This window comes from Esox lucius, chromosome 1 (assembly GCF_011004845.1).
Source record: "Esox lucius isolate fEsoLuc1 chromosome 1, fEsoLuc1.pri, whole genome shotgun sequence".
Lineage (NCBI taxonomy): Eukaryota > Metazoa > Chordata > Actinopteri > Esociformes > Esocidae > Esox > Esox lucius.
In genome coordinates this window covers 37,351,324-37,372,484 of record NC_047569.1, presented here as the reverse complement: position 1 = coordinate 37,372,484, position 21,161 = coordinate 37,351,324, and the positions used below count along the sequence as shown (strand labels likewise).

General features: G+C 43.5%; 1 protein-coding gene across 1 annotated transcript in view; it reads right to left on the bottom strand.

Annotated features, from left to right (window-relative positions):
* The window catches only part of pid1 (phosphotyrosine interaction domain containing 1), a 31,358-nt gene extending 10,851 nt beyond the window's left edge, over nt 1–20,507 (bottom strand). The window contains exons 1-2 of the mRNA XM_010873424.5: nt 20,294–20,507; nt 10,588–10,734 (exon numbers count right to left, since the gene is read on the bottom strand). Of these exons, the coding sequence (XP_010871726.1) occupies nt 10,588–10,734; nt 20,294–20,323 (177 nt within the window). The 5' untranslated portion in view covers nt 20,324–20,507. The remainder of the gene's footprint in view (nt 1–10,587; nt 10,735–20,293) is intronic.
* Between the last annotated feature and the right edge of the window lie 654 nt (nt 20,508–21,161).

The window sequence follows — 21,161 nt, the reverse complement described above, 5'->3', positions numbered from 1 at the left end:
AAAAAATGATCTAGGAACAGATTATCCTACCACCAATCCTAACTGTAACCTTTAGGGGGGTGAATACCTGACACTATATCACTGGTAAGGTAATGGGGTGGATGACAAGTTACATTGTTAAGGCCTACAGAGATTTGCGCTGTGAGACATACACTCATAGAAAGGGAGAGAGAGAGGAAGAAAGAGAGGGAGAGAGAGAGAGAGGGAGGTAGAGAGAGAGAGAGAGGGAGGTAGAGAGAGAGGGGGGGGGGTAGAGAGTGAGATCGCATGGTTAAACACTTGCATATGTGGATAAACATGTGGCCACTATTATCAGCTCTGGGATTATGGAAGATTCTCTCCCCGTCTTTTTCTCTGTCTCACTATATTTCTACAGTCTCCCCTTTCTGTCTCTCTATATTTCTACAGTCTCCCCTTTCTGTCTCCATTTCTTTCTTGTGTTTACGTTCCCTGCTTGTCTCTTGTACCCACACACCCACAATCATGCACACTTATACACACACAAAAACACACATACGTACAAACTCGACAAAAGTCCAAACCATCACTGCCAAGAGAGAGTACCGAGTGTTTGTGCCGATGATTTGTGAAATAATGTTAGTCATTTCATCCTGCTTAATCATCAGAGACAGGGAAGCTGTGTGTGTGTGTGTGTGTGTTTGAGAGAAGTAGTAAGACATCTCTAGCAGTTATGCTCCCCTACGATCTCTCTCTGTCTCTCTCTGTCTGTCTCTCAGACTGTTTGCTGAATGAAGAACCACAGCTGGCTTTTACATCAGAGCATGAAATAGATTAGAAAGACTGAAAGGGGTCAGCTGGTGTTTTGGGAACAAACTGTGATGTTCAGGTACGCGTGTTATCTATAGTGGCCACTGTAAAGCTGCACTTTTCCACAAATCCCCTTTTTTCCAAACCTAGGCTAACTTATCTACCGACGGACAGAGAGGCCATCGAGTCAGTAAAATCAGAACATGCCATGACACCCCAGTTTTAGCCGCTCTGCCAGAAAACCTTCACCGTGTTGGCATGGTAAGCTTTGGAAACATGCTGTTGAAATCCTACTGCCCCTATCTGCCTCCCTGTTCCTTGCACAATCAGAAAGCCATTGCCAAAAGTAGTGATATAAAATAAAGGGGCCTTTTGAGATTTGCCCCTTGTTTCGTCTGTCGGGCCCCGTGCCTCCCCTAAAATACGTTACTACCAAATATCTACCAGAGAATTCCACATTCCTGAGGCAGTTAACATTCTTCTGTGCTTATTGAATCGGCTCGGTACAGCTGGATAGCGATGGGGCTGCACATTGAAAGGGCAGGGGTTTGTTTAAGTATGTGCCTGTCTGCTTGTGTTAAAGAACATTGCGTGTGTGTGTGTGTGTGTGTGTGGAGGGTGATGCTCGTCTGTGTGGGCAGACAAAACAGAGTCTGCAGACCACATCCCAGTGAGTACACAGAGCCCACCAAAACCCCCACAATGCCCTCCACACACCAGTACCCCATAGCATTCTTAACCCCACCCTGCTTGTCTGTCTATCTAGCTTTCTTTGTAAGCTAGAGACTAAACTCTCTATTTATGTTACTTTCTATCTCACACATTCCTAGACTGAGGAAATAGGCCTTTAAACTGCCTCAGACAATTTACTCATGAGAAAACAAGGTCTCTGAGCTAAGAAGAATTGTTTCTTGGAAAAGACTATGCTTAGCTAATATCACAGCCACTTCTGAGACAGAGCCCACAGCTCACTGACAAAACATGTCACTCAAAAGGATGAGCTGAAGAATGGTACGACCTGCAAAGCTTTTGTCAAAATAGCTAACTAAAGGAATTCGCGCTACTTGCTTAGCAAGTAGCACATTCTCCAAATTCAGCACACGCCATGACATTACATCCTGGACCACTGCTTCACAAACACTTGATGATCCTGCCGCCAGCACCCTAACCACCCAAAAGCCAGCTCCTGAGAGGCACAATTCTAGACAAAGCCAAGTAACTTCCACATCTGTATGTCCTACACTAGCAATGGCTAATTCCACAGGCTAATGAGGTAAGAGAAGAAATTTAGAATGACTCATTTAAAGATAGCTAAACCAGGTATTCTTCTTAGTGTGACTCGAGGTAGCGATTTGTACACCGATCCCAATATTCATCTAGCTCCATTTTCTGCCATTTCCCACTGCTCCTGGTTGAGACATCCTGTGAAGTTTCTGCCATTTTTATCACTGTCGAAGGTAAGTAGCGACAATGACCAACGTTTATTGACGATTTCGGGTTCTGGGTTTTTCTGTGAGATACTTTTCACCAACTTGTTCCACTTTTTGCATTGCACTCTCCCCTCAAGAGCTCACCTCCTTAATAAATGCATTTTTAAATCCCCCTCGACCATTCAACATCTTCATTGTTCCGGTCATGAACCAAAATAAAGAAGTGCTTTGTTCTAACATTAAACGCATGTTGTGAAATCCAAGTAGAGAGAGGAAGAGAGACGTTGAGGGAAAATAGGGTAGAAATGCAAAAAGTGGGACTTGTGGTCAGACCAACAAATATTTTTAAAATCTTTTTAAATACTTGAGCCTTTGCATGAGTCTGCTGGTTGGGCCAAATGGGTGGGGTATTGCAGTTTCAGAACTTCTACTGGTTTATTAAGCCAGACCAGCCAAACCCGGCACTGATCAGGTATTTTCAATTATTTTCAAAGTATTTCAAACCCAGGACTGCGTGTTGTACCCAAAGCAAACCAGAGTGAACTTGACATCTAAAGGGGAAGTTCTGGCTGACATGTTTGTCAAAATAAATTACTTAAAGGAGACATCAGCCTCTCTCAGTTCCTTTTGCACTCACACTCGCGCATACACTCTCGCACGCACAGTCACGCGCACTCTCACGCCTACTGAATAACTGTCATTCCAACTATGTGTACACACAAAAGACTAGTAACAGACACATGAACTCAAAAACACTAAAGACTGAAATAAATACATTTCTGTTACAATCCCAAATCGAACAAATGTGATACACAAGAAAATACTTGGACCACAGAAAAGGTTTCCCAGATCTCAGTGGATTGTGTTGCACCTTGTCCACAACTCCTGTCTGACCTAGAATATTATAAAACCACTGTTATCCAAAACAACTGAAAAATTACAATAATACCCTGACTTAAAATCATATAAAAATATAGAAGAACTTCATTCTCTCCAGAGGCAAACTGTTATTTGAAATAAAAAAGATGCCCAAATTCCACCGTAATCCAAGAACAACCCTAGCATGTAGAAAGATATATGTGAAAACAATGCTTGTCTGTTTTGTATAGAAGCTTTGTGGCTGTGACTTGGACGACAAAAGTAGAGGTTGAGGGCCTGATAAAAGGATCTGGTGGGGTAAGAGACACAGTGTGACTTTAAAAAAGTCTTCAACCAAAGTCTTCAACTAACCAACTAGACCAATCATTAAGACAGGGCTGCCCGCCTAAACAATACTTGTGGAAACCGTAAATATTTTTGCTGACGAGCGCCAGAATGCTCAGATCCTCAGAGCATGTGCACACACCTGGCTATCTCTCTGTCTCCATGGAAACGCTGCCAGGTTGTTATATAATCAAGGATGTAGATCAAACCCAGCCTATTAGTGCTTACAGGAAGACATGCAAACATATCCAAGCCAATGGACTCTCTTACACAAGCACTTGCACACACTCTCCAGTACACAGGAAGTGCTTGTAGCATTCTGTGTTTGGTTAGCCTGTGTTCTGTCGGAAAGCTGGGACCACAGAATGGAAAACTACTACGGTCCTCCACACAAGCAGCGGCACACTAAAACAAGCTTTCCTTTTCTTCTCTCCCTGTGTCTATAACCGGATGAGCTGTGGAAGTCAAAGACACACACACACACACACACACTCACTCACACACACAATGTAAAACTGGTACCTGTTTAATCAGTAGGAATGAATAAGAATGGCCGGAAAACGGGGTTTGGTTTTCGTCACTAGTTATATCAACAAATAAAACTTTGCTCGTAACTTGGCCCGACATTTAGCTTGTGTTTTGCTGAGACCGAAGGGGTTCGGCATGTGTGTCACCGCATATTTGCACCTCACTGAAACAGTAAGTCATGAATGTCAACTCAGAAGGTCTTTTCCACTTGAAACTTTTTAGCTAAACGATTGTGTAAAACTTTTGCTATTAACAATGTTAATATCAAGTTAAGGATTGGCTAGAAAGTGTGACATTCTCTTTTAATTAATATTTGACATTGCATTGTGAGGTTTGTGAGGTTTGTAAAGAACAGGGCCCATTTCCCAAAAGAATCATAAGTCTAAGTTACTTCATTGTTAAAATCCTTATAGGAGCTTTGTTAAACCTAAGCGGTTTCCCATTGCCATCATTACTAAAGGTTAGCCTAGTGTTTACAGCCTCAGACTGAATCCGTGAGCAAGGTGACAAATCTGTTGTTCTGTTCTCATGACCAAGATGGTTAGCCAAGAACCTAAAAAAAACCATGCCCTTTAATAACTGCTCCAGACAACTGGTATAACAGAGAGCCTTTGCTTTGAGAGTGAGTGAAGCAGTCAGAGCTAGCCTTTCATCCCAACAGCCAATGTTTGGCAGGGGGACAGCAGTGGACCAGGTGGAGTGGGGGGGGGAGGGTGCTGGTATAGTTGTGAAATTCAGCTATTCACTGTTTCTCCATCCATGCCATGTCAAAATAAACAGAGCACAGATATAGAAGAGGGTAGAGAAGGAGAGGACCAGTAACCCGCTGGTAGACCAACAGTCACACACACAGACTGGATGGCTGGCTGGCTGGCTGGATGGCTGGCTGGCTGGATGGCTGGCTGGCTGGATGACTGGATGGCTGGCTGGCTGGCTGGCTGGATGGCTGGCTGGCTGGCTGGCTGCGGACAGCAGGGGCCTCTTTACTTAACGCTTGGATTCATTTCACACTGAATAGCTGTGTGCCCTGGATTGTAGTTTTATATTTTATTCCTTGTTATTGGCCCAGAGAGTAAATAAGCCTTGTTATCTTGCTCCTAGACCACAGCAGTACTGTAGCCTGCTTAAACATACTGTCAAATATTCACTGACATAAGCTTCTGGCCTGTTGGCAGATGTGCTTTGCAGTCATTCCTGTTGTGTATGGCAGAATTGTGTCAGTTTACTGCAGGCAATAAGAAAGTGGCAGAGGTTCGACCATAGACCTATGTTTGTTGTATTATTTTGATTTTAAATGTAAGCATTTCATCATATCTCCCATTGGCACAAAATGCTTACTTGCAAAACAATATTTCAAAGACTAGCAGACATGCAAAACAATAAAGTCTGGAAAATGGTGGGAAAAAAACATTATTGGGCTCTTATTGAGTGGTCTATTATGTGTTGTTTCAGCATTCAACGCACAGATAATGGCTAAGGGAGGAGAGAGTGGTCAGGGAGGAGAGACAGTGGTTAGGGAGGAGAGACAGTGGTTAGGGAGGAGAGACAGTGGTCAGGGAGGAGAGACAGTGGTCAGGGAGGAGAGACAGTTGTCAGGGAGGAGAGACAGGTGATGGCTGATGGGGAGACAGTGGTTAGGGAGGAGAGACAGTGGTCAGGGAGGAGAGACAGTGGTTAGGGAGGAGAGACAGTGGTCAGGGAGGAGAGACAGTGGTTAGGGAGGAGAGACAGTGGTTAGGGAGGAGAGACAGTGGTTAGGGAGGAGAGACAGTGATTAGGGAGGAGAGACAGTGGTCAGGGAGGAGAGACAGTGGTCAGGGAGGAGAGACAGTGGTCAGGGAGGAGAGACAGTGGTTAGGGAGGACAGGCAGTGATTAGGGAGGAGAGACAGTGGTCAGGGAGGAGAGACAGTGGTTAGGGAGGAGAGACAGTGGTTAGGGAGGAGAGACAGTGGTTAGGGAGGAGAGACAGTGGTCAGGGAGGAGAGACAGTGGTCAGGGAGGAGAGACAGTGGTTAGGGAGGAGAGACAGTGGTTAGGGAGGAGAGACAGTGGTTAGGGAGGAGAGACAGTGGTTAGGGAGGAGAGACAGGTGATGGCTGATGGGGAGACAGTGGTTAGGGATGAGAGACAGTGGTCAGGGAGGAGAGACAGTGGTTAGGGAGGAGAGACAGTGGTCAGGGAGGAGAGACAGTGGTTAGGGAGGAGAGACAGTGGTCAGGGAGGAGAGACAGTGGTCAGGGAGGAGAGACAGTGGTCAGGGAGGAGAGACAGTGGTCAGGGAGGACAGGCAGTGATTAGGGAGGAGAGACAGTGGTTAGGGAGGAGAGACAGTGGTTAGGGAGGAGAGACAGTGATTAGGGAGGAGAGACAGTGGTTAGGGAGGAGAGACAGTGATTAGGGAGGAGAGACAGTGGTTAGGGAGGAGAGACAGTGGTTAGGGAGGAGAGACAGTGGTCAGGGAGGAGAGACAGTGGTCAGGGAGGAGAGACAGTGGTTAGGGAGGAGAGACAGTGGTCAGGGAGGAGAGACAGTGGTTAGGGAGGACAGGCAGTGATTAGGGAGGAGAGACAGTGGTTAGGGAGGAGAGACAGTGGTTAGGGAGGAGAGACAGTGGTTAGGGAGGAGAGACAGTGGTTAGGGAGGAGAGACAGTGGTTAGGGAGGAGAGACAGTGATTAGGGAGGACAGGAGGAGACACTAAGAAGAAAGGGCCCTATGAGTATAATATGGGATTAAACAACCTTTAAAAAATGATTTGACATCAGCACATAATGCATTTAATGTTGAAGAAAACTGTATTTGATGTTGGTAACTGAACAGAACATTGCTCAGGACTGAAGTGCCCAGATCATCATGCACAATAGCACACAAAGTTATAAAATGTCAGCATGGAATTTATATAAATACATTTAGGAGTGCAATGAAATTGTTGATGTTGGGTTTTAATTTTCTCTAATGCTGACAATTAACCACAACAATTATGGACAACAACAGAGAGATGAAAACTTAGGGGTTTTCAACCTTTTTGGGAGTCAGAGCTACTTAAAAAAATAATGTAATGTCGCTATAGTCTTTTATTTGGCTTTCACTTAGGCACATTCTTAACTCCTCTGAGGAATTTTTGCCCACTCTACAGGGTTGCTCCGTCTGTGTTCATGGGCTTTCTTGCATGCATGGCCCACTTTAGATACTCCAATAACATTTCAATAGGACTAAGATCTTCAACTTCAACATTCAGTAACCCTCCTTTCTTTTCTTTTTCAGCCATTCAGTTGCAGCTTGGCTTGTGTGTTTTGGATCAATGTCCTGCTGCAGAATTCATGTTCTTTCAGTTTTAGCGTACTTTTTATGCACTTTGAAAATGTATCTTGATTTTAATTGCATAAATGGTTTCTTTTTTGTTTGCCTTGCTAAATTGGGTTACCTTTACCAATGAATGTGGTTGGAATCGAACTACGATATTCATGTGTTGAAATGTGTAAACAAAATATTAAAAAGAATGTCCAGGGTGTACTCTTTTCTGTGTAGTAGGTACCATACAATAGCTGCATGGAGGTAATGTTTATGGAGGTAATGTTTATGGAGGTAATGTTTATGGAGGTAATATTTATGGAGGTAATGTTTATGGATTGCGCACAGGAAAGCCCAAAAGCCCCAATCAGTTGACGTTTACAGAGAGACCGCTTACAGAGAGGAGGTATTGAACCTGGCTACATGGTGCAAGGACAACAACCTCTCTGTCAACGTCTGCAAGACTAAAGAGATGATCGTGGACTTCAGGAAGCAACAGTGGTCATGCCCAAGGCACACCCCCATACACATCGAATTCAAGTGTTTTGGTGTGTTCATCAAAGATGACCTCAATTGGTGCAGACAAGCAAACTCAGCAGGGAAAACTGCCCAAAAACGACTATACTTCCTGATTAGACTCAAGAAAACGACTATACTTCCTGATTAGACTCAAGAAAACGACTATACTTCCTGATTAGACTCAAGAAAACGACTATACTTCCTGATTAGACTCAAGAAAACGACTATACTTCCTGATTAGACTCAAGAAAACGACTATACTTCCTGAGGAGACTCAAGAAATTTGGCATGTCGGTAAAAACTCTCAACGACTTCTACAGCTGCACCATTGAAAGCATCCTCTCAGACATCAGCACAGAACATCGTCAAAGACCACAGCCACAGAGGCTATGGCCTGTTCACACTGCTGCCGTCTGGTAGACGCTACCGGAGCATCGGAGCAAACACGTCCAGACTCAGGCCATAAGGCTCCTCAACCATTAACACTGATCCAGGATCATACTGATCACACACAGACTTTCCAGATGCACTGATGTCCTTTCCGGTACTTTCAGGTACATTAGAATATTCCTTTGCACGTACCATTCATAAGCATATTACACTCATATAAATCTATAATACTCAATGCTTCTACCATACTGTTCATACTCCCCATCCTACTCTTTCACAATTGATGCTAGTTTACATTTTAGGTATATTACTGCCATATCTATAATATTCAATACTACTACCAATATTGCTGCTAGTTTACAGTACTCTTTTATTAAATCGCTGCTAGTGTACACAGCTATATATATTGTTGCATTATTTTGTAATAATTTTCTGTCTGGCATTTCTTTTGCTTGTATACTCTTCTTCTTCACTGCCATTACGTAGAGGTTGGGTGCCATGTCACAAGAATTTCATTGTGCAGGATGATGCTGTGTTGTTCGATGCATTTGACAAATTAACCTTTAAACTTTTAAAACATAGCCAGGAAGCATGAACAACTTGCTGAAAATAAAATGTATTGTGTTAGGATTTGCAATAAAACCAATAGTGGCGAAACAGTGCTGGGATCATTTCAATGATGCATTGACTAGATATTAGCTAGAAGCCTGCAGTGTCTGATACTTCAAAGAATTAAGAGATTTTGTTTCAGAACATGCAAATACTACAGACCTTGTCATTCAACGAGAGCTTAGTTTCTATGGTGTGTGTTTCATTTCAGTTGCGCAGCGTACAATTTAACAGCGGCACAGCTTTGGGAGTGAAATTGTCATACTGAACAGCCGTGCACGCACAAGATTATACACACAAACAAACACCCACATACAGTACACCTCTTAAAGGTCTGCTAGGATATACGAAAACACCCCTCTAAAAAGCTGTTGAAATCATCTATTCTCTCCTAAACTTTCTGCAAAACTGAACGGCCTGAAAAAGCATACTGCCAGGGTAAGAAACCTTCCCTCTCGGCTGGCATTCGCAGATAAATAGATGTAGTGGTATCCATGGCAACGAGGCTGAGGTCACTCACAGCTACCTTGAAAGGAGCAACGTTGGAGGCGAAAGGAAAAAGGAGGGGGGACTGTGTGTGTGTGTGTGTGTGTACCAGAGACTGAGGGCAGATTGAGACACTGCTGGTTTACACTGCACAGAGAGTGCACTAAGAAGCTCCAACAAACCAGCTTCAACCTGACAGATCAGCAAAGCACAAAAGTATGAGAAAAACACAGCCATGCACAAACCCCTAGCACTATGCTAACCTGGCACAGAGCACAAGCTGGAGACCGCAACGTCTATGCACCCTACATGGCACCCTATTCACTAGCGTAGCAGTTCGACAAGCCAATATGGCTCTGGTCAAAAGTAATGCTTGATGAAAGGAAAAGGGCGCCGTTTGGGGTGGAGCCTCAGCCGAATGGCTGTGCTCAGCCTCACTGTTCCCTCTGTTTTCCTGCTAGCGGCTTGTAAAAGTTGGATTTCAGGAGGACAATTTTGGCAGATGTTTTGGAACAAGTCGTGTCCATAACAGAAATCAGCATCTATGCGCTAAAATATTGTCTACTCTGTCGGTCATGACCTTTGTGTGCACGTCTCTTAGAACGTGCTACCCATGTGACCTGTTATTTGCAGAAATTATAACTGGCATCTCCAATGCTGTAGAACGAGGCCTTATTGTACCATGTGAAAAATGTAGTTTTATTTTGCCCTCTGTGTTTTGTGTGTTGTGATTGTATGTTACAATTGGAGTTAGGTTATAATTAAGGGTTAGGTTTAGGATTTATGCTCGTTTTTGGGGGTTATGGTTAAGACTAGAGAAAATAGGGTTTTAAATATGAATAATGTTCCCACATTTACACATTTAAAGATTAACTTTAACAAGTTTAACTTTACTAGTGATATATACTAGTTATATACTATACTAGTGGTATACCAAAACAAAAAGCCCTGCAATGAAAACAAGAAAAATTCAACCTGGCATTCAGAAGTCCCCATAAGGGAAAGTGATCATTTCAATGAAGGGTTTAGATTTAGAGAAAAAGTTACAATTGTGTTTAGGGTTAGAATTAGGATAGATTTAACGTTATGGGTTTAGGCAAAAGGCAAGGTTGGGTTTAAGAGGGACTCTGAGGGATGACTCTGCCAGAAAAAAAAATAATCGAAGTAATGTCAAAGCTGGCAATGGATAAATAACACAATAAAAGATGTATTGAATTTAAAGTATGTTCCCACCACAGGGATACAGGGATTGTGTGCTACACAGAGAAGTCCTAGGATAAAGGTACAAATTCGGTTAAGGGTTAGGGACAAAGGGATATCGAATAGGAACAGAGCTTAAAAGTTGTGTGCAAGTGTGTGCACCTTGTAGCCATTGTGAGAGCTTTTCTTCATGAGTGGCGTGGTGGAGCACAGCTCGATGGCCTCCGGCTCATGGAAGAACACTGTGGGCAGCGGCTCCTTCCTCAGTGTCAGCACATTCAGCTTGGTCTTCAGCATCGTCTGAAAGTGCTGAGGGAGATAACGACACGGTCAGTCAATCCACTAATCAAGAAATCAATCAAGACGTCCGTCAATGCAGTCACCTGTTTATCCGTCTAATCATCCAGGTGATCGTATATCTCGTTGATCAACGTTCTTGATTACAAACCAAAAGCACACACTAACATGCCCCTGACAGACCCTAGGGCCTGTAACAGGTTAACAGAACAGAACTAGCCTATAGGGAATACAATTTGTTGTAACTATTTGAAAGAGAACAGTTTTTTTCAACTTTGTATTACATTAGTACGTGTAAGTACTCCTTAAACATGTTTTCCAAGCAAGTCAACCTTGAAGGAAGAAATGTATGTGATTGATTGACTCTGTGGTGAGGGCAAAGCTTACATGTCAAACAGGCTTAATCCTCTGAGAGGATGTGGGGCTTGTCCCTACCCCAAACTCTAAGCGTAATCCTTAACTAACCTTAACCTTACCATAACGATTTTAAATATACATTAAAATTAAATTACTTCAGAGTTGGGGACACAAGCTCCGCCCTCTTAACTGAGTCAACCAATCACATTGATTCTCTCTTTAGAATAATCCATATTTATTTTGGGTTATTCAAAAATGTACATACTGTGAATCCCAAAACAGCCCCCTCCCAAATGCTGGGAGTGACCTCCATTCTCACATATTGCTGACAAAACACAGATGGTGATTTCCTCAGAGAAGTGAGTGGATCAATAAACCCATCAACTTTTGGAGAAACTTGTGAGGTAAATAATGCAATACATGTTCAGATGTTTCTTAATAAAATAAGCATGATATTTACAAAGAAATAAACTTCAGCCAAATTAAGCATTTATTTTAGGGGTACTTATAATTTGGAATGCTGATTCATTATTTTGTGACACATTTTTTGTTATGAAATTTCAGTGGTGTTGCATTTAAAGCACACTTGCTGTAAATGTCATTGGACAGTGTAAATGAGCCACAACACCCCTTGATCAGAGAGCCGAGGGGAAAGGGTTTATTTGGGATTTAGCAGGACTCAAATGCCCATTTCTTCCATTGATTTAATTTAGATTAATTACTTACATTGGCTACATTTAGATTAAAATTGCAATGGCTGTTTGTAGAAAAACAGAACCATGGATACCAGTGTCTCTTGGCCCACAGACAACATTGAGAGGAACCATCTGACATCAAGTTGAAAACAGTTGAATTTCCAATTAACATGCTTGATTGATACATCATAGATACATACAGAATGTTTGATTCATTGATCACATTTTAATTCCCACATTCCAATTACTTCTCATTCAGCTGAGGCGCTGGGAGTCACGATTCCATTCTCTTGCTTGTTTTCGTCTCTGCTATTTAAAGGAAACCCAGAAATTCCACAATTCCTGCCACAGCGGGACAAAGTCCAGAGCCAACATGTGGTTCTGGTCAGCCCTACAAAACCCAAGGTTCTAGTGTGTGACGAGACAGCAAAGCCCCCCACCTCCTGCTCTGACACCCCACACGTGCAGAGAGAAGGAGACCAAGAGATGGACCGACGGGGGGGAACCAAGAAAGAGACAGAGATAAAGAGAGGTAGATCCCGCATTTGCTCTTCGTGGTTTAGACGAAGAGCAGGGGAGGAGGGACTGTCACAAGCCAGAGTAGAACCACTGTGACTGACTGTCCATCTAACACTAAACCTGCATTGGCGCTAGTTACAACCCTCCATTTTACATGACCACCTGAACACACATCACTCCTCCCATCCCATGAAGCACACACATCCACTACTCTACCGCCACCACCACACACTCCCAGAAAGTGGCTGCCACAAAATGCTTGTCTGCTGTTAGGGGGGACCCTTTGAACATCACGTTTTCGATTATCACAACCAAACTCCACCTGTGGCAGAGGAGAGAAAAGAAGAAAAGGGCTGGATGAAGATGAGGGTGAAGAAAATGCATGAGGAGAGGAGGTGCAGTTTTCAAGCTCAAGCCACATGTGTGTAAACGCTCGCTGACCTCTGCGTCAGCTCTTTATGGCTTCCTGACAGTGTTCCACATTCCTGCGGTCGGCCCAGAGGGTGGAGACTGACCCCCACTAGGGTTCGAGGAAGGGGGGGGCTCACAGGCACCGCACGGAATAACACTGGAACTATTCATAATATTTTCAATGTATTTAAATAAAATAATCCTATTCCTCAGGATAAAACGTGGACTTGTCACGTTACGACTACTATTGATTCTATTTCTGAATTTTAAGAAGACTGAAAGAATATTTGATTCCCTGACAGAGGTGTACTGTTTTAGGAGTTGAGAAGGAGGTCTGGAGTTCCGGATCCGAGGAATTGCCAACATTGTATTGTCTGGACTCTGGAGTAACACCAGGGATTAGTCTACACTGGCATCAGCATCGCCATTTGAGATGCTATTTAAGTGCAAGCACCCAGTCACGAACAACATACAGTATCAGCACCAAATTACGGCATACAGAATTAAACTGATTTTTGCAACTTCTGGCAACTGGCCTATCATGCTGAAGAGATTGCATAGTGTGAAAGAAAGCATCAAGTGCTATCACTCTGGAAGAAATAATGCTCATCACTGCAAACTATCTCAGAGTATCTCAGAAAATATTAGAGAATGTTGAATCTTCAACCCATGATTAAAGGCTGTGTGACACATGTGGGCTACAGACTGTTATTGTACCAACAAAGATGTATCCGTAGCTGGATGCTAACGTGTATTTTGTATGGGTCATTGAAATGTCCTAAACCTGAGAAAAGCAGATTATGGCTAGGCCTTGCACAATTCATTGTCAAGACAAGCAACTGTGTCTCACTATTGAACAAGCAAACCTAGAAAGTCCTTATTTCTTATCCCGTTTGACCTAGAGTCATGAAATTTGGTTGGTAGGTAGGTCCAACTCTTTTCAAATTTATATTTGCCACTGGAAATCATTAAATCGACCATGGGTTTTCCATCATTTCGACTTCATGAAAAAGCTACATTTCTACTCCTATCATACCCAATTGCCAATCTTCACCAAACTCAACATTTGGCATTGATTGTTCAAGATCTTAAACTACTGATACAAATCTCAGAGATGTAAGGAGAGTTCTTTGGTCTCAGTGGCTGTTCTGAGATGTAATGTGAAATGTGGAATAAGGGCAGGTGTTAGCCTTTAAAAATCATATCAAATCAACAGATTTTGCTACAGGTGGATTTTCAAGGACAAGAAAGTTGTAGAGAAATGCACAGGTTGCATACAAGCTGAATTTGGAGCGGCATGGCAAGGCACGTGAATACGTGGGTCTGAGATGTTTCTGTTTTTTATTTTCTATAAATTGCCACAAATTTCTAAACAGTTGTTTTCACTTTGTCATTACTGTATTGTATATAGATTGATGTAAAAAATAATAATCTATGTAATCAATTACAAATGAAGTCTCTAACACAACAAAATGTGGAGAAGGTGAAGGGGTTATATACCTTCTGAAGGCAATGTAGGGCTTTTACCACCTAATGGTGAATATAGGCCGTTTAAACTATTTAAGAATTAAGTGTCTTCATCTGGTGTCTTCATCTGGCGTCTTCATCTTGTTGTCTCTACTGTCCCATTCTACCTCCCTCCACACCTCCCTCATCCTCCTTCACCTCCTTCACCTCCCTCCATCTCTCTCTCTCTCTCCCTCCAAACACTTCCATCTTTAGATAGACTTCATACTCTTAAGCAACGTGTTTTCAAAAGGCACACCACATTCTGCGGTACCACTAAAGATATTCTTTGTAAATGCTGGTACACATTTCACGCAGTAGCAAGGCCAGAGACATTTCCCAACTTCTGACTGAGTGTTATTTAATGGGAGAGACACTTCTGTTGCAAGAGGATGGAGATTCTATGCTACAGATAAGTACAAAAGTGAAAATAGTCACTCCCACACAATGTCAAAAAAAATAAAAACGTTCCATTTTTTTTTGGGTCAATCTGACAAACTGGCCAAACAGTGTTTACGTGTGTGCGTGTGTGGACCCTGAATTTGGCTGTAAGTGCAAACATGCATGCATAAACATGGGTGTCCATGTGTAGACCGCGTGATGGCCAGTTTAACGCGTAACAGGGACTTTTTAGCCCTCGGGGGCCATTCCTGCTGTAGTATAAAGGCTCTCAGGTCAGTTTCAAACTGAGGGACAGTACAGACTGCCCACCAAACAGGTAGTCCGTAATGACCACCAACAGCGCCCCAGTGGAACTGAACACTAGACACATGGAGATAGGCGCATGAACACACCCAGTCCGAAGATGAAAGAGCCGAGTGGAGCACACTAACAGATGTTTGAGAGCTAGGCTGGGCTGGCTGGTCGGCGTGTGTTGGTGTCAGGTGTGTGTTGGCGTCAGGTGTGTGTTGGCGTCGAGTCGAGACAGCGGGCCATCTCAGCCTGGTCTCAGACTTATCAGACCATTCCTCTCACTGTCTGGCAAGCTAGCCGGCCAGACGCTCACATAAACCAACATCAGCCTTGGCCCTGAACTCATTCCGACACACACACACACACACACACACACACAATTACACAAAAACACACGCACGCACTATCTGCGGTCTGACCAAGGCATTACCAACACAGCTGGACTGGCTGAGGACAGGAGTTAGGAAGCTACCCCCACCCATCCGGTGGTTGGCTCCCAAACCACAAGTTGGACCCCTCTTTCTCTCCCCCCCCCCCCCCCCCCCAGCGTGTTACGAGCCAGCCGTAACACCCTGCCTCTCATCGTCTTCGTCTCTGATCCTGGACCACTTTAACAGTGGAACCACAGTGTTTCACAATTGCTGGAAAAGGCTAAATCCGGAGAGGACGTGGGAGGTCCTGCGTCCTGATTGGTTGGCTGCATGGGAGGTAAGTGACCACAGTTAAGCTGCCCCCACATATACAACACTGGAGTACAAAACAACATATTAACCCTGACTCAGAGGCACAATGCACAGGCTTAATCCACATTGTTCAATTCAATACAAACACACCTTCCAAACTACTGAAGACATCAGCTGAGTGAAATGAGCAATGGTAGTGTTGTGCAGTAATTTGGGTAACAACCCTTTAACTTACAGTGGGGCAAAAAAGTATGTAGTCAGCCACCAATTGTGCAAGTCCTCCCACTTAAAAAGATGAGAGAGGCCTGTAATTTTCATCATAGGTACACTTCAACTGAGGGACCAAATGAGAGAAGAAATCCAGAAAATCACATTGTAGGATTTTTCTATGAATTTATTGGTAAGTTAAGGTGGAAAATAAGTATTTGGTCAATAACAAAAGTTAATCTAAATACTTTGTTATATACACTTTGTTGGCAATAACAGAGGTCAAACGTTTTCTGTAAGTCTTCACAAGGTTTTCACACACTGTTGCTGGTATTTTGGCCCATTCCTCCATGTGAGATCTCCTCTAGAGCAGTGATGTTTTGGGGCTGTCGCTGGGCAACACGGACTTTCAACTCCTTCCAAAGATTTTCTATGGGGTTGAGATCTGGTGACTGGCTAGGCCACTCCAGGACCTTGAAATGCTTCTTACGAAGCCACTCCTTCGTTGCCCCAGGCGGTGTGTTTGGGATCACTGTCATGCTGAAAGACCCAGCCACGTTTCATCTTCAATGCCGTTGCTGATGGAAGGAGGTTTTTATTCAAAATCTCACAATACATAGCCCCATTCATTCTTTCCTTTACACGGATCAGTCGTCCAGGTCCCTTTGCAGAAAAACAGCCCCAAAGCATGATGTTTCCACCCCCATGCTTCACAGTAGGTATGGTGTTCTTTGGATGCAACTCAGCATTCTTTCTCCTCCAAACATGACGAGTTGAGTTTTTACCAAAAAGTTATATTTTGGTTTCATCTGACCATATGACATTCTCCCAATCCTCTTCTGGACCATCCAAATGCTCTCTAGCAAACCTTAGACGGGCCTGGACATGTACTGGCTTAAGCAGGGGGACACATCTGGCACTGCAGGATTTGAGTCCCTGGCGGCGTAATGTGTTACTGATGATAGCCTTTGTTACTTTGGTCCCAGCTCTATGCAGGTCATTCACTAGGTCCCCCGTGTGGTTCTGGGATTTTTGTTCACCGTTCTTGTGATTATTTTGACCCCACGGGGTGAGATCTTGCGTGGAGCCCCGGATCGAGGGAGATTATCAGTATTTCTTCCATTTTCTTATAATTGCTCCCACAGTTGATTTCTTCACACCAGGCTGCTTACCTATTGCAGATTCAATCTTCCCAGCCTGGTGCAGGTCTACAATTTTGTTTCTGGTGTCCTTTGACAGCTCTTTGGTCTTGGCAATAGTGGAGTTTGGAGTGTGACTGTTTGAGGTTGTGGACAGGTGTCTTTTATACTGATAACAAGTTCAAACAGGTGCCATTAATACAGGTAACGAGTGGAGGACAGAGGAGCCTCTTCAAGAAGAAGTTACAGGTCTGTGAGAGCCAGAAATCTTGCTTGTTTGTAGGTGACCAAATACTTATTTTACAGAGGAATTTACAAATGAATTCATAAAAAATCCTACAATGTGATTTTTTGGATTTTTTCTCCTCATTTTGTCTCTCATAGTTGAAGTGTACCTATGATGAAAATTACAGGCCTCTCTCATCTTTTTAAGTGGGAGAACTTGCACAATTGGTGGCTGACTAAATACTTTTTTGCCCCACTGTATATACATATATATGCATATGTACGGTACAAAAATGCAATGTTGTGAACTGACAATACCTTTGCGTTTGGCTTCAAAAGAGACCAAGGCCTTCAGGCTAAAACTGGGTGATCCTTTGAGCATGGAAAATAGACCTGCATAGTTGAATCCAAATAAGGACACTTGTTTTAGTCAGGGTTCCTCCTTCCACCAGAGCAGACGCTTGACCAACCAGGCCCTGAACACAGTATCGACAGACAGTTCAATGGACGGACCAAGTGGTCCTGCTGTCCGTGAGTGACCCCTTACATGTCAGAAGGCTAAACACATGTCCGGACGAGACCTGCTGCCCGCGCAGCCAGTTTCACATAGGAAACTGAAATTGTGCCCGTGTGCAAAATGGCAACTATGATGACACTGGAGGCAGAGAGTGGTGCTGAGTAAGAGGAATGGATTGGGAGATGGTTGTCAGGGCAGTGGATGCATGTGTGTGTGTGTGTGTGTGTGTGCCTGGTTGAGCACAGGCAAACACGGCACACATTTTGAAATCAGTCGAAAATCTCTGAATGATGCCAAAAATAGAAAGAGAGAGAGGGGGCTTTCAAAAGGAATTTAGCAGAGACAAATTGGTAAGTGAGGAATGGGAGAGAGAAGAGGAAGAGGTAAACACCTCCTGTGTTGCAACACAGAAGTTAAATATCAGACACAAAGGGCCGGTTTCACGGACACAGATTGGCGGAAATTCCACAGGACCAGGCTTAATCTGTGTCGGCAAAATCGGCCCAATGTCTCAATATGGAAAAGGAAATGCCATTGGAACCAGGTTTTGTTGACACAAACAGAGTTGTTTCCGTTTGCATCACGCCTCACACCATCCAACGCCTACAGAAGATTCCTAATGCCGGCCCGAAAACGCATCTCCTCTAACACTGTCCAAAACCGCTTGCTGTTGCTCTAACAGGACAATGAGAAAATGCAGTGAGAACCTGGACATTACCATGGCAACAGAGGCGACGGAAGAAAGGAGGACAGCATGATAACGACGAGCAAAACAGCCAAACTCAGCATCTGTGTAGGATACATGACGAAAACCCACTGGAACAGGGTTGTTCCCAGAATGTGGATAAAGAACGGAACGACCGAAGTCAAAAAGACTGGAACCACTGATCGTTGCCACGGTTACAGTGCAGCAGCAGAGCATCACCATGGCAACTGTACAGTGGCAAGGCGCTGAGAGGATCAGAAATGGCCGTCATTTTTACAGTGAGACTCTAACAAGGCATCCTTCTCATCAGAATCTTCATTTTCACGGTGGGGGGTGGGGGGGGGTTATCTTCATATGATTCAGGACTTCATTGCAATCAAGCACAATTAACACCATATTTAGCAATTTACTGCAGAGGCCCAGCTAGGCAGTGACCTGGAACAGCCCCATTATCATGTGATAAATGCGTCTCCTTCAGAAACATACATCATTTCAACACTTTCCCCTGAGGGATCACAGGGCAGCAAAACAATGAGCTAAGGCCCGTTACTCGGGGCCAACTTCAGATGTAAATCTGAAGTTGGTTCTCCTGTGCTGAATTGTCTATCCAGGTGTGTTTAATACAGCCTTAGTGGTACCAACAATGTGGCTTGGCCGGCTTGTGATGTGGTGCTGATCTCAGTACTCTATGAGATGGGTTTAGGATGAGTTGGATCCCAAAGCAGCCAACAAGCACTCAGCATATGGGGGTTATGTGCGCAGCATATACTCCTTCAAGATTGTTGGAAAATCATTCCGGATGACTACCTCATGAAGTTGGTTGATAGAATGCCAAGAGCGCGCAAAGCTGTCATTAAGGCAAAAGGTGGATAATTTGAAAAATCTAAAATACAAATGTATTTTGATGTAATTAACACTTTTTGGTTACTACGTTCCATATGGTTAATTTCACTGTTCTGATGTCTTTACTATCTTTCTGTGGAAAATATAAAAATAAAGAAATACCCTTGAATGAATAGGTGGGTCTAAACTTTCGACTGGTACTGTAGGTAGTCTAGCTTAAAACCCTGTAAACAAATTGACTACGAGATTGAATCTTCCTGACGACTATGCACGCACCAACGGATTGTTCAAATTCATATGGCAAAGCAGCGGACCGACATCTGGACAGCATTACCGGAGACGTGAAGCCAGCCTCAGTTAACGGCTTGCCCGCGCCCCTGGAGATTAAAATACATGTCATTAAAAAAAACACCAGTTCCAAACAGGTCGAACAATTCGTGTTAATTACTTGAACTGTATGCTAAGTGATTAATCAAACCTATTTTTGTTGTAATTTGACTGGGGCTATGTGATCACTAAACTGGGGGGCTCGTTGGGGGAGAGGGGTGATCCTCTAAGTAGGCTGTCTGGCATAAACGCAACTCTTCAAACAAACAAAAAAAACAGGTTGACGGACGTAGAGTCCAGTAAGTGAATGTCACACAATAATGAATCAAATTCTCAGAAGGCCATATTCCAGTGAGATCCAATAGTCTGAAAAACAGATACACCGTAACCTATCGCTTGCGTAACGTGAACGTGATACAACGTAGAAGTAATGGGGCTATTCGGGGGAGGGAGGCAAAACGACAGAGGGAGAGGGGTTGATTTCAGCCAAAATCTTATCGCCAATCGTCACCCCTGTAACTATGCAATAAAACAATAATTTGTGTATTGATGGGATTTAAACACAGAGTAAATCCGGGGAAGTATTTGTGTTTTGCGTTTGAACAAAAAAAGCAGACCAGGTAAATATATGTACGATGGGTGCTCACACCGTTAAACACCGCAAAGACATACAAACCTCCACAAAATACAGTACTACATGTCTGGTATGTGCTGGTCTGGAATACTAACTCATCGAACCATACCTGCAATCGCTCTGTCGCGGGCTGCCACATAGTAGTAGAATCAAAGGCTTCCGTTTCTACTGCCGCTGGTTCTTCTCTGTGTAATCCAGCTCACATCTGCTCGTTCTCCGAGCTGCTTGCTTCTCTCCTGCAATCTGAAGAAAACGGAATTCCAATGGACTGCAAGGAAGCTCCGCCTGGAGCAGTTTCGGGACTGGTCTGCAGAGGGCGGTAAGTGAATACAGCGGCAATGAAGGATTGGAGTACATAGACTGTTTCTATGTTTACAAACAATGGTTGGAGAGGGTGATGCGTGCGCATCATGGAGGCAGTGACATCAAGCTATGAATGAAGGATGAATTGATAGGTTCCGGCCGTATCTATACTAGATTATAGCATTGGCGAAATGTTGGGGTGCCTTCCAAAAAGGTTAATTACATCAACATGATTTAACAACTTTATCGATAGCGAGGAAAGACATTTAGAAATGCCGAGGCTATATATGTATAGAAACTTCAATCATCCTCCCCAATGTTTCGCAACTACAGTTAAGCACTACGGTAGTTTGTTTTATATTGGACATTGGCAAAACATTCGGGTTTTCAAATCTCAGTAGCTCTTTAACAAGGCGTTCAATTAATCCAATATTAGTCTAAGTGTAATTCAAAAAGTATTTACGATGTTGCACAGTACTTTTTTAACGAAATGTTAATAAGCCTCAGAGAATTAGCTGCTTTGTATGGGATGGAGATGGATGAGATCTCAGGTCTGGTGCTGGGCGCGTTCGAATTGTACACAAACTGCAGCCTTCTCAACAGCACCTACAGTTGTGCCATGACTATAAACAGTATATATATATATATATATACTGTTATATAGATATATAGAT